The sequence below is a fragment of the Kwoniella mangroviensis genome, assembly GCF_000507465.2.
Source record: "Kwoniella mangroviensis CBS 8507 chromosome 1 map unlocalized Ctg01, whole genome shotgun sequence".
NCBI classification, from domain to species: Eukaryota; Fungi; Basidiomycota; class Tremellomycetes; order Tremellales; family Cryptococcaceae; genus Kwoniella; species Kwoniella mangrovensis.
Window position 1 is genome coordinate 1,866,851 of NW_027062533.1, and position 12,880 is coordinate 1,879,730.

General features: G+C 44.6%; 3 protein-coding genes across 3 annotated transcripts; 1 reads left to right on the forward strand and 2 right to left on the reverse strand.

The window, feature by feature from the left end:
* Positions 1-2,301: 2,301 nt before the first annotated feature.
* Positions 2,302-3,557, forward strand: I203_100692 (uncharacterized protein; the record flags this gene model as incomplete). The annotated part of the gene is made up of 5 exons (XM_019150033.1): positions 2,302-2,463; positions 2,577-2,879; positions 2,950-3,033; positions 3,108-3,383; positions 3,453-3,557. The coding sequence occupies 5 exons, from the start codon at positions 2,302-2,304 to the stop codon at positions 3,555-3,557; spliced, it is 930 nt and encodes a 309-aa protein (XP_019000729.1).
* An 826-nt stretch (positions 3,558-4,383) lies between these two features.
* On the reverse strand, positions 4,384-9,993 carry I203_100693 (uncharacterized protein; the record flags this gene model as incomplete). The annotated part of the gene is made up of 16 exons (XM_019150032.1): positions 4,384-4,422; positions 4,484-4,601; positions 4,673-4,893; positions 4,962-5,235; positions 5,303-5,559; positions 5,637-5,784; positions 5,854-6,082; positions 6,155-6,290; positions 6,377-6,539; positions 6,610-6,745; positions 6,819-7,131; positions 7,197-7,293; positions 7,347-7,731; positions 7,836-8,339; positions 8,517-8,946; positions 9,145-9,993. The coding sequence occupies 16 exons, from the start codon at positions 9,991-9,993 to the stop codon at positions 4,384-4,386; spliced, it is 4,299 nt and encodes a 1,432-aa protein (XP_019000728.1).
* Positions 9,994-10,741: 748 nt separating this feature from the next.
* Positions 10,742-12,645, reverse strand: I203_100694 (uncharacterized protein; the record flags this gene model as incomplete). The annotated part of the gene is made up of 11 exons (XM_019150031.1): positions 10,742-10,811; positions 10,902-10,913; positions 10,984-11,052; positions 11,122-11,212; positions 11,370-11,458; positions 11,545-11,677; positions 11,816-11,947; positions 12,070-12,177; positions 12,253-12,319; positions 12,405-12,457; positions 12,585-12,645. 11 exons carry the CDS (start codon positions 12,643-12,645, stop codon positions 10,742-10,744), a joined length of 885 nt encoding a protein of 294 aa, XP_019000727.1.
* Between the last annotated feature and the right edge of the window lie 235 nt (positions 12,646-12,880).

Consider the following 12,880-nt stretch of genomic DNA (forward strand, 5'->3'; position numbering starts at 1 on the left):
CATTTGAACATAATTGACCCCGCACCGCAATACCATCTTGCTCCTATATTAAGCTTTTACCGCACAACCTATATCACCTCGTAAATGAAAGGAAGTTCTTGGGAAATGTCCGACTGCACCAAACCACTCAAGAGGAAAGGAGAGATCTGCATGATTGGCCTGTACCATGCTTGAACTAACGATGCGAGCTAGCTGATAGCAAATGAAATCGTAATTGTCCTTTTGTAATTTACCTCTTTTGATTATACACTAGTGAACAACCCTCCACCCAGTACGGTATGCTTCCAATTGCACAAGAGGATGGTGGGACGAAATGATATTGCCGAGTCAGTAGTCAGGATGAGTATAAGTGATCGAAGGTAACTTTTGAGGAATCACATGTATCACCTAAAACCGAGACCCAAGACATGCACCATACCTCGGTTCACGGGGGAAAGAAGGGAGGCAAGGAAGGAGAGAATGATATTACTTGATATTTCTAGGGTCAGGGTAGTCACCAAGTCACCGGATCGTTGTGTCACCTCTTTTAATCATCTTTTCCTGCTTTCCCATGTTATCCCCTGCCCTCCCTTCTGGAAGGTCCAGAAATAATACATTACATTTGATACATGATTTTCGATCCACTCGGGCGGGGAGGGCCATGGAGTCGGGATTGCCTTTTGAAATCCTGGTGTGTTTCGTAGGAACAGAGTAAGAAGCAAAGAAAGCGAGACAAGACGAAACGAAAGGAGACGAGACGAGACAAAATAGATAAATAAACTCGACTCACAGGGACTTTAAGAGGGATACAAGTTTACCGCCAGATATTCAGCCGATCCCCAAACACACCTCCACATCCATTATCGACAATCCAACGTAAGACATCCAAGGGTTTTCTGCACATAAAAAAAAAACCTGAGCCGTCTGCTCCCCTTTCTCTCTCCTTGCAAAGGTGGACATTCACCGATACGCAACACTGCTTCCAACAGCCCAGCCCAAACCCTTAGACACGATCTCAAGAGTCTCAAAGACAGATCTCATCACATCGTTCTGTTCGTTTTATCGCCATCCCGTCCCTACTCTGTAAGACACGACACGAGATCAGAAACATCAATCCGTAGCCGTGACGTCTCACCTCAACTTATCGGATGGGTAACGAACGGTCAATCATCAGGCATCAGTGATCGGGAATTCCACAAACATATCATATCAGTCATCAGCCCAGATACAGGACCAATAGTAGAGTAAATATTATATAAATAGTTTTGTAATTTTCTCGTACATACTTTGTTCTTCCTTATCTTCCTGCTTTTCTCATAATTGACACTCATACTGATCATATTACCCCATACAGTCAATTGTATATATCGTTTGAACACAGTAGAATACATAACAGAAACAGGATCATCTTTACGAGTCAACGTGAGTTGCTTCCACGATCTCCAAGCCCACTTCATTCCGATCCCCATAAAAACCTCTCCGCAACTCTACTCTGCTCTCCTCCACCTGCGTTTTAGCGTAGGTTGGGTTGGGGTCCGATTCAGGTTCAGGTCAATGATATCCCTGTAATCGTAACCTGTAACTGCTGCTACTCCTGTCCAGCAGTCAGTCACCAACAAGTCATTCACCCACCCTCGTTTCCTTTCTGCATTTTCTTCTTCTATTTGACAATCACCAACTCCAATAATCCTCGTCATCATTTCAACACCATTTTGGTAACCTTCTTAAAACGTTATTTCCCACTTTTGGATCCCAAACATTACTTTGCGTTTTCCTTTTCGGCTTCAAAGGAATTCATAATCTAAACGAGACGACGGTTGAACTGACACAACATTATTTCTCATTTTCCTGATATGATCAGTAGCATTGTCGCCCAACCCCCTGTCATCGTTTCACCTATTACAATTCAGCCCGACAACAATCTCAACCGGTGCACCATCACCCAAGAATAGATAGAAGGATAGGATCCGATTCGGTATACCCACACTATACATCCTCCTTTCATCGATCACTTGACTCACTTTCGGTGGTCTTACAACCCTAATTCCAGCAAACTCCCTTTCTTCGGTCATCTTCAACAACTCGGTTGTCCAAATAACTCTTTTCCCAACAGGCTGAAACAAACAGGAATTGCTCCATCGAGTAACGATTGCCTCCAATCAGTCATATTCCATTGTCTGTCGATAGATATATAATTGGTCTATCTCAACTACCTCTTCAACCTCCATCATTGTCCTTGACTCGCTCTCGCTCTCCTTCCACGACCTTCACTCAATAAAATCGTTCAAGATTTCGTCCTATTACAGTACAAATCACTCTAACATGTCACCCACATCTTCCCTCTCATCCAAATCGCTCTTGTCCAGCTTCAAAGGCAACTCTACCACTTCCCTCGTGAATATGAGCGACGACATGGACGGTAGAACCAGAAATGCAAAGGCCCAAAAGAGGCATAGGGAGAAACAAAAGGCTAGAGTGAAAGCGGTGAGTAGCCAACCTACTTACAATCCTGTTCTCACACACGATCCTTTCTTCTTTCGTTTCTATTGCCACTCATTTAGCAAATACTGAGTTATATTTCTTTGTGCTCTGTTTAGCTCGAAGATTCCGTTCAAGTGCTCACCGCACAACTTGAAGATGCCCGTCGTCAACTCGGTCAACTCCCCTACCCACCTGGTTCATCGCGGATGGGACTCGGTACGCACTCGCCCGAGTTTGCTCAGATGCAAAATGAGAATAGTTACCTGCGAGACGAAAATGCCGATCTGAGAAGACAGCTTTACACGCTTCGAGTCACTTATGGTCAAGAGAACCCCGGTGGCGGGAACGGGCCGCAGAATCAAATGCCTAGTCCGCCACCTAGACATGGTAGTGGACAAGGTCAAGGAAGGTCGAACACTGTGAGTCGAGTCATACCAAATGCAATGATAGGATCACAAATGGTTATGCTGATGGTCAACGATATGTTAGAATCCCGCTGGAAATGATAGCTCAGATCCATACAGGAACTCATCAGGTAACGGCAATAGATCAAGAGTTTTATCCGCTTCTTCGGTGAGTATGAGACGACTGCCATCATGATAATGACTTTTACTGATTATGTTCTTTTCGCCACTTTTCTTTATCAGGCTCCAAACGCCTCACCATACGTTTCCTCTTCTTCTTTTCCTGCGGATCTGAGGGCTCATTCACTCTCCAACTCCAACAACAATGGATCATCGAGCAATTCAGGTAACAATAAGCCTCAACAGATCGAATCGAATTACCCAGTAAGGTATGAAGGACACATGTATCCTCCTACTGCACCTCCCCCGCACGCCCTACCAAGAAGTCAGATGTATAATGTGGACAACATGCCTTATGGAAGGGGTGAAAGCGGGGAAAACATGCCTTGGGGTCCAGAAGTGAGTCACACATATACTCCGTACAGCAAGGATCGGATGGATGCTGATAAGGTGTCGTATGTGTTGTAGTCCGGGCCTCCCCCTTTTGCTGGAGCCATGGGTTATCCACCTGTTAATTTCCATGAGAATAGTTCGTCAAACGCTGTTTCCGAACCTTGGAGACAAGACCAGTAAGCGGTGTCTCTGCTTCATCGACTAGTTCGGTCCACATGATTGTTTCGTGTGCGGTCATGGTATCCCATCGACCTCTTCATATCGATCTCCCTATATATCTCTTGAATTTCTCATCTCAACTTTCAGTTATGTGTCAGAGTCTATGTTATCATTTTATCATCAGTACTCGACGGATCGGATTCGGACGGATTTCCTTTCTGTCGTTTGGTGTTAGTCTGTCAGTAATCAAATAGTATATAATAATCGTCCCTTTTCATATTCGTCTTCCTCTCTGTTTGTCTGTCCTCTGTCATTTCTCATCTTATGTTTCGTTCAAGATTCAAAGTTTTAGTATTCATGATTTATCTCCACTATGTACTGTTATTCATCCACTTTGACTCTCTTTCTTGCTAAATTGACACCTACACAAAATCTTACAAGTAACTTATTTATACCATACGATCGAAGTCAACCCCTACTCTTTAATGCTCATCGCTCAGTGATTTGTGCTTGGTGATTTCTGCTCGATGCTTAGTCATACACTTTGAGCATAACGTGAAGGGGTTAATAACCACTTGTTCCTGGTGACCTGGACGGGTACACAAAGGGTTCAAAATGTTTGTTCGGTTTTGAGCATGGTAGGTTGAGATCGCGATATAGATACAACATAATATAATTTCATAACACGAGTATCATGAAGTCCAAGATCAAAATCAATATCACGCAAACGAATTATAATTGATGATGAGTGTACAATGTCTAGTAAATAATGTATACTGAGTAATGATCTGAACAGAGCCGATGTCATCATCATCATGTAAAATAATCCCTCAGTAGTATTCTCCCTCTACTGTCTACTGAGATTCTGCATTTGTACCAATTCGTACTGTTCATACCAACAGACATCAGCAATGAATGAAGCGACCAATGGGAATTTGATCACTCACATAACCTCCTTTCTTAGCCAATAACTCCTGATGAGTACCATGTTCGGCCACTTTACCTTCAGCGAAATAATAAATTTGATCTGAACGTTGGATTGACGATAGTCTATGTGCAATTGCACTATTCACCCAAGGTTCAAACCGATCAGCGTCCCACATGTTTTCCGTATTAGTGAGACGTTAGATACTCACATGGTGGTCCGTCCCCTTGAAGCTTTATCCAACGCTTCCTGTACCACCTTTTCACTTTGACTATCCAACGCAGACGTAGCTTCGTCTAACAGCAAAACCTTGGGGTTTCTGATCAATGCTCGTGCAATGGCTATACGCTGTTTCTGACCTCCAGATAGTTGTGATCCTTTACCTCCTACTTCTGTATCAAATCCATCAGGAAGGGACATGATGAAATCGTACTATTATCCAAACACACTTAGTCAACAAATCTCATTGTAGGACATCAGGTATTGCCAGGTAGACTCACAATATTAGCGTCTTTACAAGCATTCTCAATTTCCTCTTGTGTAATTTCCTCCATAGGTTTATTCGCTCCTAGTAGAATATTAAATTTGATCGTGCCAGCGTATAAAGTTGGTTCTTGAGATACCAAAGCAACTTGATCCCTGAAATTCGATACGTTTAATTCTTTGATATCTACTCCATCTAGTGTGATTTGTCCAATTAACGGATCATAGAATCGTTCGAGAAGTTGAATGGTCGTCGATTTACCACATCCTGATGGACCGACTAAGGCGACACTAGAGACAAGTAAAGTAAATATACGTTACCAAATTACGAGTACGGCGTGCAGTTTGAACAACTTACTAAGTTCCAGCAGGTACATCAATATTCAATTCCCTCAAAACCCTCACACCTGGTCTAGTAGGATACCTGAAATGTACATCTTCGATCCTGATATGACCTTTGACATGTTCGTGATCCAACTTCAACCCTTCCGAAGAATCAGGATCCACCTCAGGTTCATTGTCCATTAATCTGAAGATTGACGCAGCAGACGAGTTTGCTTTGGAAGCGTCGGGAACGAAAGTGAATACATTTCCTGCTTGCATAGAAGCGAAGATCTATTCGGATGGATATTGAACATGAAGGTGAGATATAGGACAAGCAAAGATGGTTGGATGAAAGGTTGAAGACTCACAACAGACGTCAAAACAGTGAAGAAATGACTTGTACCATATCGTCCACTTATAATCCACAGAGCACCAATGTAGAAGACCAAAGCAATGATACAGAATGTGATACCTTGACTCGCAGCGTACAGGGCTTGTGATTTGACGGATGTTCGGCTAAACGGCGGTGATGTCATTATCAGAAACCTTGGTTGAGCTTTTGGTGAAGTAGCGAGAGATACTCACAAGTTAACTTTCATAGGTTCCCTCAAAGCGGTCGAATAGATCCTGTCAACGTCGTCCTCCCTCGTCAATGAAGCCACAGTCCTGACCGCGCCAGCAGCTTCAGATGCTAAATGAGCCGAGGAGGCATGTAGCTTCTTCATCTTTTGATCTTTGAGTACCACGACTTTGAGACGGATATATCCACCTGACACTAAGAGCGGGATACAGGCTATACCAATAAGAGCAAGAACTACAGTGGGCATGCAATCAATCAGCGTTTGGATGTGGTCAAAGGCAGAGTCTTTAAGAATTAGGGACTTACGAGGACCAAAGCATAAACCGATGATACAACCTCCCAATAAAGTCGCGCAAGATTGCACAATCGTTCCCAACGTGACTCCAAATAGACCTTGCACCTTTTGAGGGTTCTCAGCCAGGTTGGAAGTGACAGCTCCAGTCTGATGACAAGAATAGATTTTCCTCTATCAGCTTTTCTGAGCCATACAAAACAGAGCTGGATAGTGATGTAGATAAGGCTACTCACGGAATTTTGGTCTTCATCGAACCATCCGATATCATGTCTCAAAACAGCTCTGAAACTCTCAGTTCTCAATTTAGCATTGAGATCCCATCCTGTACCGGAGAAAGCTACGACTTGGATGTATGTAGCGACGAAAGCTAGAATGGCAGTAACGAAATACCACAGACTGCATGGAGGATAATCAAGACAGATCAGTGAAGATCGAGACTCATGGTTGGACGAGGGAAATTACTTACGCTTTCCGATCTAGAGCATGTCTAAAAACACCTTGCCAACCATCAAAACCTTGAATTTGGAAATCTGCCAGTGCGTAACCGAACAAGATCGCCAAAGCAGGATATACCATTCCAGAACAAATTGCTCCGATGGTCCCTGCAACCCAGAATAAAGACATCAGTTCTCATTCAGCTTGATACGCCAGGCCACAAAAGGAATGGAGACATACCGAAGAAATACCAATTTTTCTGCTTCGAATTCAATTTCAACAATCTCAGATACATGCCAAAAGAACTGGGTAATTTATCTTCTTCCAACGCTTTAGCCTGTCTTCGAGCTGTGATATCATCCAAAGCGGCACTAGCTAATGATCGAGCGGTGATAGCTCTCTTCAATTCGGAGAACTCTTTCTCCTTGATTGGCGAGTCTGCAGCTGGAGTACTCTTCACTCGGGATAGGGCTTGATCTTCGGGTGGTGTCACTTTCAAAGAATCTTCGACGGCTTCTTGAGCTAATTTCTGGTTGGCAACGAGCTGTGCGTACTATTTGAGGTAGTTGGAATCAGCAATGGGTGCTTGGGATGGTGATCTGAGGAAAAAGCACTCACAGGTCCGTTCTCATTGGCAAGCAACTCGTTATGTGTACCTTGCTCCAAGATTTCACCACCACCCATGACAAGAATCCTATCAGCGTCTCGAATAGTTCTATGGTAAAAAATGTCAGCACCTGAGCAGTACGAGCAGCGATGTGCGCTCACGATAATCTATGAGCGATAGTGATAGTCGTTCTACCCATAGCGGCTTTGTCCAAAGCATCTTGTACGATGCCTTCACTCTGCGTGTCCAATGCACTAGTAGCTTCGTCCAACAACAAGATTCTAGGATCTGAGACGATCGCTCTGGCAATAGCCACTCTTTGTTTTTGTCCACCTGACAATAACATTCCTCGTTCTCCTACCATTGTATCGTATCCGTTGGGCAACTTCATGATGAAGTCATGAGCATTGGCATCGATACATGCTTTCTTGACTAGCTCGAACTTTTCAGCATCGGTAGCATTCTCCCACTTCGATCCGATCAGACCATGTTCGACATTACCTCGGACGGTTGTACCGAACAAGGTGGGTTCTTGTGAGACGAGACCTAGTATCCATCATCAGCAAACCTGAGCCAAAGATGCTGCGAGCGTGTGGATGTCGTACGGAAAAAGTCGGTGTGGGTGGGTGTGAGCAAAAGAGGTAGCTTACCAATTTGTTGTCTTAACCATTTCAAGTTCAAGTCCCTAATTTCTATTCCATCTAGCTTGATATTTCCTTGGATAGGGTCGTAGAACCTTTCTACCAGACTGACGACCGTCGATTTACCCGACCCACTTGCGCCCACAAGTGCGAAGGTCTTACCAGCTTGGAAAGTCGTAGTGAGACCCTTGAGGATGGGGATATTAGGTCGAGAGGGATAATGGAATTTGACATTTTCAAATGTAATTTCACCGTGTACAGGGTCGGGTTTGAGACCTTCGATACTTGCTGAATCGATGAGGGGAACTCTATCGATAGTAGCGAATAATTTCGCAGCGGCTGATTGAGCTTTAGAGACGGCTGCCATTTCCGGTGCGGCCATCGCCATGGAGAATGCACCGATCAAGACGGACATGAATACGTTGATGACGATTCCACTGTCTGCTCGACCTTGGGTCACGAGGATACCACCGTAGAAGAATGCGAGAGCGTATGCGGAGTAGATCGAGAAGACTAATTTACCAGAGAGTCAGTGATTATCCATGCAATATGAGTGCACTTTGAGATTGAGAAGGTGATGATAGGATCTTCCATCAATATCGATTACAAGTGGACAAGACATGGCTTTAGGTGTATTTGTAACCGTCGCACTTGCTTCCGAATCGATAAGATGGATCTAGTCCAACTCACACATGACACTTAGACCAGCAGCTTCGATATAAGCTCCTTTCCTACCTGCTTTCCTACTCAATTCAATATGATCATCAAATTTCTGGCCCAAAATCTTCTGTTTACCGAATGCCTGTACGGTTCTAATACTTCCAATAACTTCTTCAGCCAACGAACCAGCTTTAGCAATATGCTCAAGAGCACCCGTACCGAATCTTGACATTGCCGTCATCATGATTCCACCAGCAATGATGATGACGGGGAAAATCGCCGAACATGCCAATGCCAATCTCCATGACCGAGCGAAAGCCAGTGCGAAACCTGCCACGAAAGAGCCGAGGAATTGAGCAATCAAAGCGATCTTCTCTGATGTTCCTTCTTGGACTAGATGACAGTCCGTCTGAATACGGGTGGCCACTTCCCCTGCGCCCAGATCGTCAAAGTATGCGATCTAAGGTAAGGGAATAGGTACGTTAGCTAAGATGTCGATGATAAGATTGGTGGAGGTGAGTCACGAGTATAAGGAGAGGTAGGTCTGTTGTAAGAGCTTCATATAGAGAAGAGAGTATGGAGATGCTGCTCATGCGACAAATCTTGGTAATGGGAACAGACAGTAGAAGGTCAATCGACGAGGTAGGTTTTCACTTACCTCCTGCCTTAGAACCGCCCTTAGATACTTTTCTCTAATCCTCTTCGAATTTAGTTCACCCGTAACATTCCAGATAAACATATACACCCAAGTAGTCAAAAAGATTCCCACACCTATAGCCATGAGATACAAGGCATTGTGACCCGATTGAGTCTTCAAGTCATCTTTGGCAGATTGCAATTGGTCCAATTGATCTTGGCTCAAGGTCAATCCAGAAGAAGATATTTGTTGAGCGATGACAGCATAATTTGTAAAACTAGTTGTCAACCTTCCGAAAATCAACGTCATCAATGGTTGAGCGGCACCAGCAGCTACGGCCAGTATCAGACCGATCACCATTCCAACCATCTCCAATGGAGTCGAAAATCTGAATAAGGCGAAGAATGATACGGGCGGTAGGAGGTTGGCTTCATCCTCTTTCTCTTTGGATTTCTTCTCGTCAATCTCTTTGTTTTTCTTGGATCTGGCGAACAAACCTTTCTTCTTGGATTCTGGATGTTTCTCACTTGTAGATGATGATGAATCTTCCCCTATTGATCCCTCTCTCTTCTCGGGTTTCTCATTGATCACTGCAGACGCAGATCCAGATGAGCTTCCATGGGATCCATGGGATAATGGGAGCACGGGAGGAGGTGGTGGAGCGACGGTGGCTCCCATGGTGGTAGGGAAGGGTATACCACCGGGAATGGTCTTGGTATACTGATTCAAGTCGAATTTCTCATTCGCCACTGCATTCTCTGCAATTACATTGTCTGCGGATGGCAGATGAGCAGGGTTGGATGGACTGTCTGGTCGAAGGGGAGGTGGAGATAGATCGGTCACATCCCCCAAGCGAGGTGGACAAGACATGGTAGGTCGGTGTGCGCAAGGGAAGGGCTATTGATCTGGATTCTGGTGTGGTGTATTTGTACTGATCGTTAGATGTGAAGCGACGAAGATGGTTTATATGAATTGTGAACTGTGCACGATCAGCCCATTGTATCAGCCCACCATGGCTTATTCTACTTTACATATATTCCTGGTGACAGGTGACGGTGACATTGACGATGACTCACTGTGTCGGCTCCGAATCTTGGAATAGTTTAATCGGAGAGTCTGCGATAGTCCCAAATTACTAACCCCTTTGACTCGCGTTCACTCGGCAGTCGATTTCTTCGTACGAGGGATACCCATGAACTGGATGTGATTGTGATTGTGAATGTGAATGCGACGAGAGAGAGAGAGAGCACAGTGGGTTATCGTCCCACTTGCACAATTGCAGTGTCGCAAATGGATATGAATCGATGGGACGGAGATCTCTGACCAGTTGGCCGTATTTGCACCAGCACTGCGACTGCGACTGTGACCTGGGTGATGTTTGGCTCGTGCCTGGATCGGCCCCCGGTGTTGTTGGTGTTAAGCTTAAAGCCAACAGTCAGAACACCCACTGAACGATGGGATGTCCGGACTGACGAGCGTCAGATGGGACATAGCATAGAACGTACATGAAAGATACTACACGACTAGATTATATACTTGTATCATCTACAGAACACAACCAAATACATCAGCGAAACATGTGAACCGAATACACCCATTGACCTCATCTCCCTTGTCGCTACAGCAATTGACCTCCTGCTTTTCGGTAGACATCGACTCCTTTCTTGAGTTGTTCGAGAGTCAAGAAACTATTGGCAATGCATATCAGCGTTCATGCGCCCCCTGATCGAGTTAGGCCTTCCATTGTGAATATTTTGATCAGCGTCCAATGGACTCACATGAGGATAGTCCTGTATATTCGTCCCGTATAACCCTCTCATCAGCTCAAGCAGCACAATAGGCAGAAAGGATGAAGCTCACGTAGGTTGCAATCTCGTCCAAGCCGGTACCCAGCCTTTGAACATGAACATCGCACCTTCCTTTGCCAGGCTACGTCAAGGATCCGGATTGAGCACCTGGTCCAGGTGTCTCACAACGTGAAAAAGGAATGATACTTACGATTGTTTGATCACACCCATCGTACTCGATGTACCCTTTCCATGAGCAGTCATGATCCGAGATTTGATCACATCGGCAGGTGAACAGACGGCTAGTCATCTCGTCTTATCAGCAGTCGGATAAACTCATCAGAAGAACAATGAAAGATCCCTTACTCGTAGCGACTGTGCCCTGTTACAATTAGACGATATAATCAGTATATCACATCCTGACTCGATGTTTGAGTACCTCAAACGATGGTTATGGACTTGCAGCACCTAAAGAAGCTAAAAAATGCAATACCGGACCATCTTCCAAGACTTTGGTCTTTATCAACTCATGCTTGAACCAATCGTAACTGTGATGAACCTCCCAATGTCAATATCATCCCTGATCTAGGTGAGAGCAGGCCGTGAGGTATGGCAGAGACAAAAGATCACACACCTAGCAAGCTGACTCATGTTCATCAATATACTTCTGAACGTGTTCGGACCCATCCCTCTCGTCCAACTTGAGATACCTTCTTCGGACGTCATTCGAACGAATCCTTGAACGGAGTTACGGTAGTTATACCTTTCTACAATATGTAAATGGACCAAATAAGTCAGTCAGTATGGGCAAACGTGAAGTTAGATAGTATAATGGCAGGAAAAGTCATGGAGCAGTAAGACTGAATGAAGTATCGGGTGTTTTGTAAGTGAATGGATGACCTCACGCTCGACAGGTTTCGCCTTATCCGCTTGCATCCTCACCATCAATGTCTCGAACGGTGTTCCAACCACCCCTGCTATACCGCCAGCTATCGATCCTGCTAAAGCCATTTTCCACGCTGGTGGTGGACCGAGACCTGCGGTATGATGTGGATGCCGAGAAGAAGAGGGTGAGGGATAGTGTGAGGATAAAGTAGAGAGAATGATACCATGTAAGGTAAGTTTTGTCTTTTGATTGGTTTCTACAACATGAACATACCTTTATGTACCTCCGCTTTAGCCCAATCATAAGCTGCGAACCTAGTCATTGAATAAGTCATTTGTCGAAGTAATGTTCCTGTCAGTCCGTCAAACAACCCTCTTGTCCCTGCGTATGTAACGTTCACACCGATCAGCCAGCAAGCATGAATGTAACAAACGGAGATGAGGGATCTATACGTACCATTGTTATGTACTGTTTTCTTGAGAGATTGGATCATCCCTTTATCACCACTCGTTTGTAGACGGACCTTTTACATTCATCACAAATCCTCAGTACCTCTACACGATCTAGAGGAAGGGGATGATGACACGCTGAATGATGAGTGGATCTACCTTGGTCAGATCCAGTGGATGAGTTATACTCGCTGCTATTGAAGCTGCTACACCTATATGCCATGGGGATAACGTCAGCACGGTGGATACTTCGTGTGTCGTAGCAAGTGACATGCCTGGTTGTATATATCTATACTTGAATGTGTATGTGGTTCACAGTAACAAATCATGGACGCTTACCTCCTAACCAAAAGGGATAAGGCTTGTTCACCTTGGAGATTGTTGAAGGTGACGAGGACATGATTATAGACTCTCCTCTATAGCTTATCCCACCGGTGGGAACTATTTGTTTCTACGTTATTCGTGTGGGTCGAGTAGCACAGTATACCCCGATGGCTGGTGAGTGCTAATATGGGCGATCAGGTATATAATCTGATGCATCTATGGGGTGAAGGTAGCTGACCAAGAGGAATGATGGATGAGGAATGCACATAGACCATTTATTGTCGATCAAACTGTCATGTGTATTCTTTATC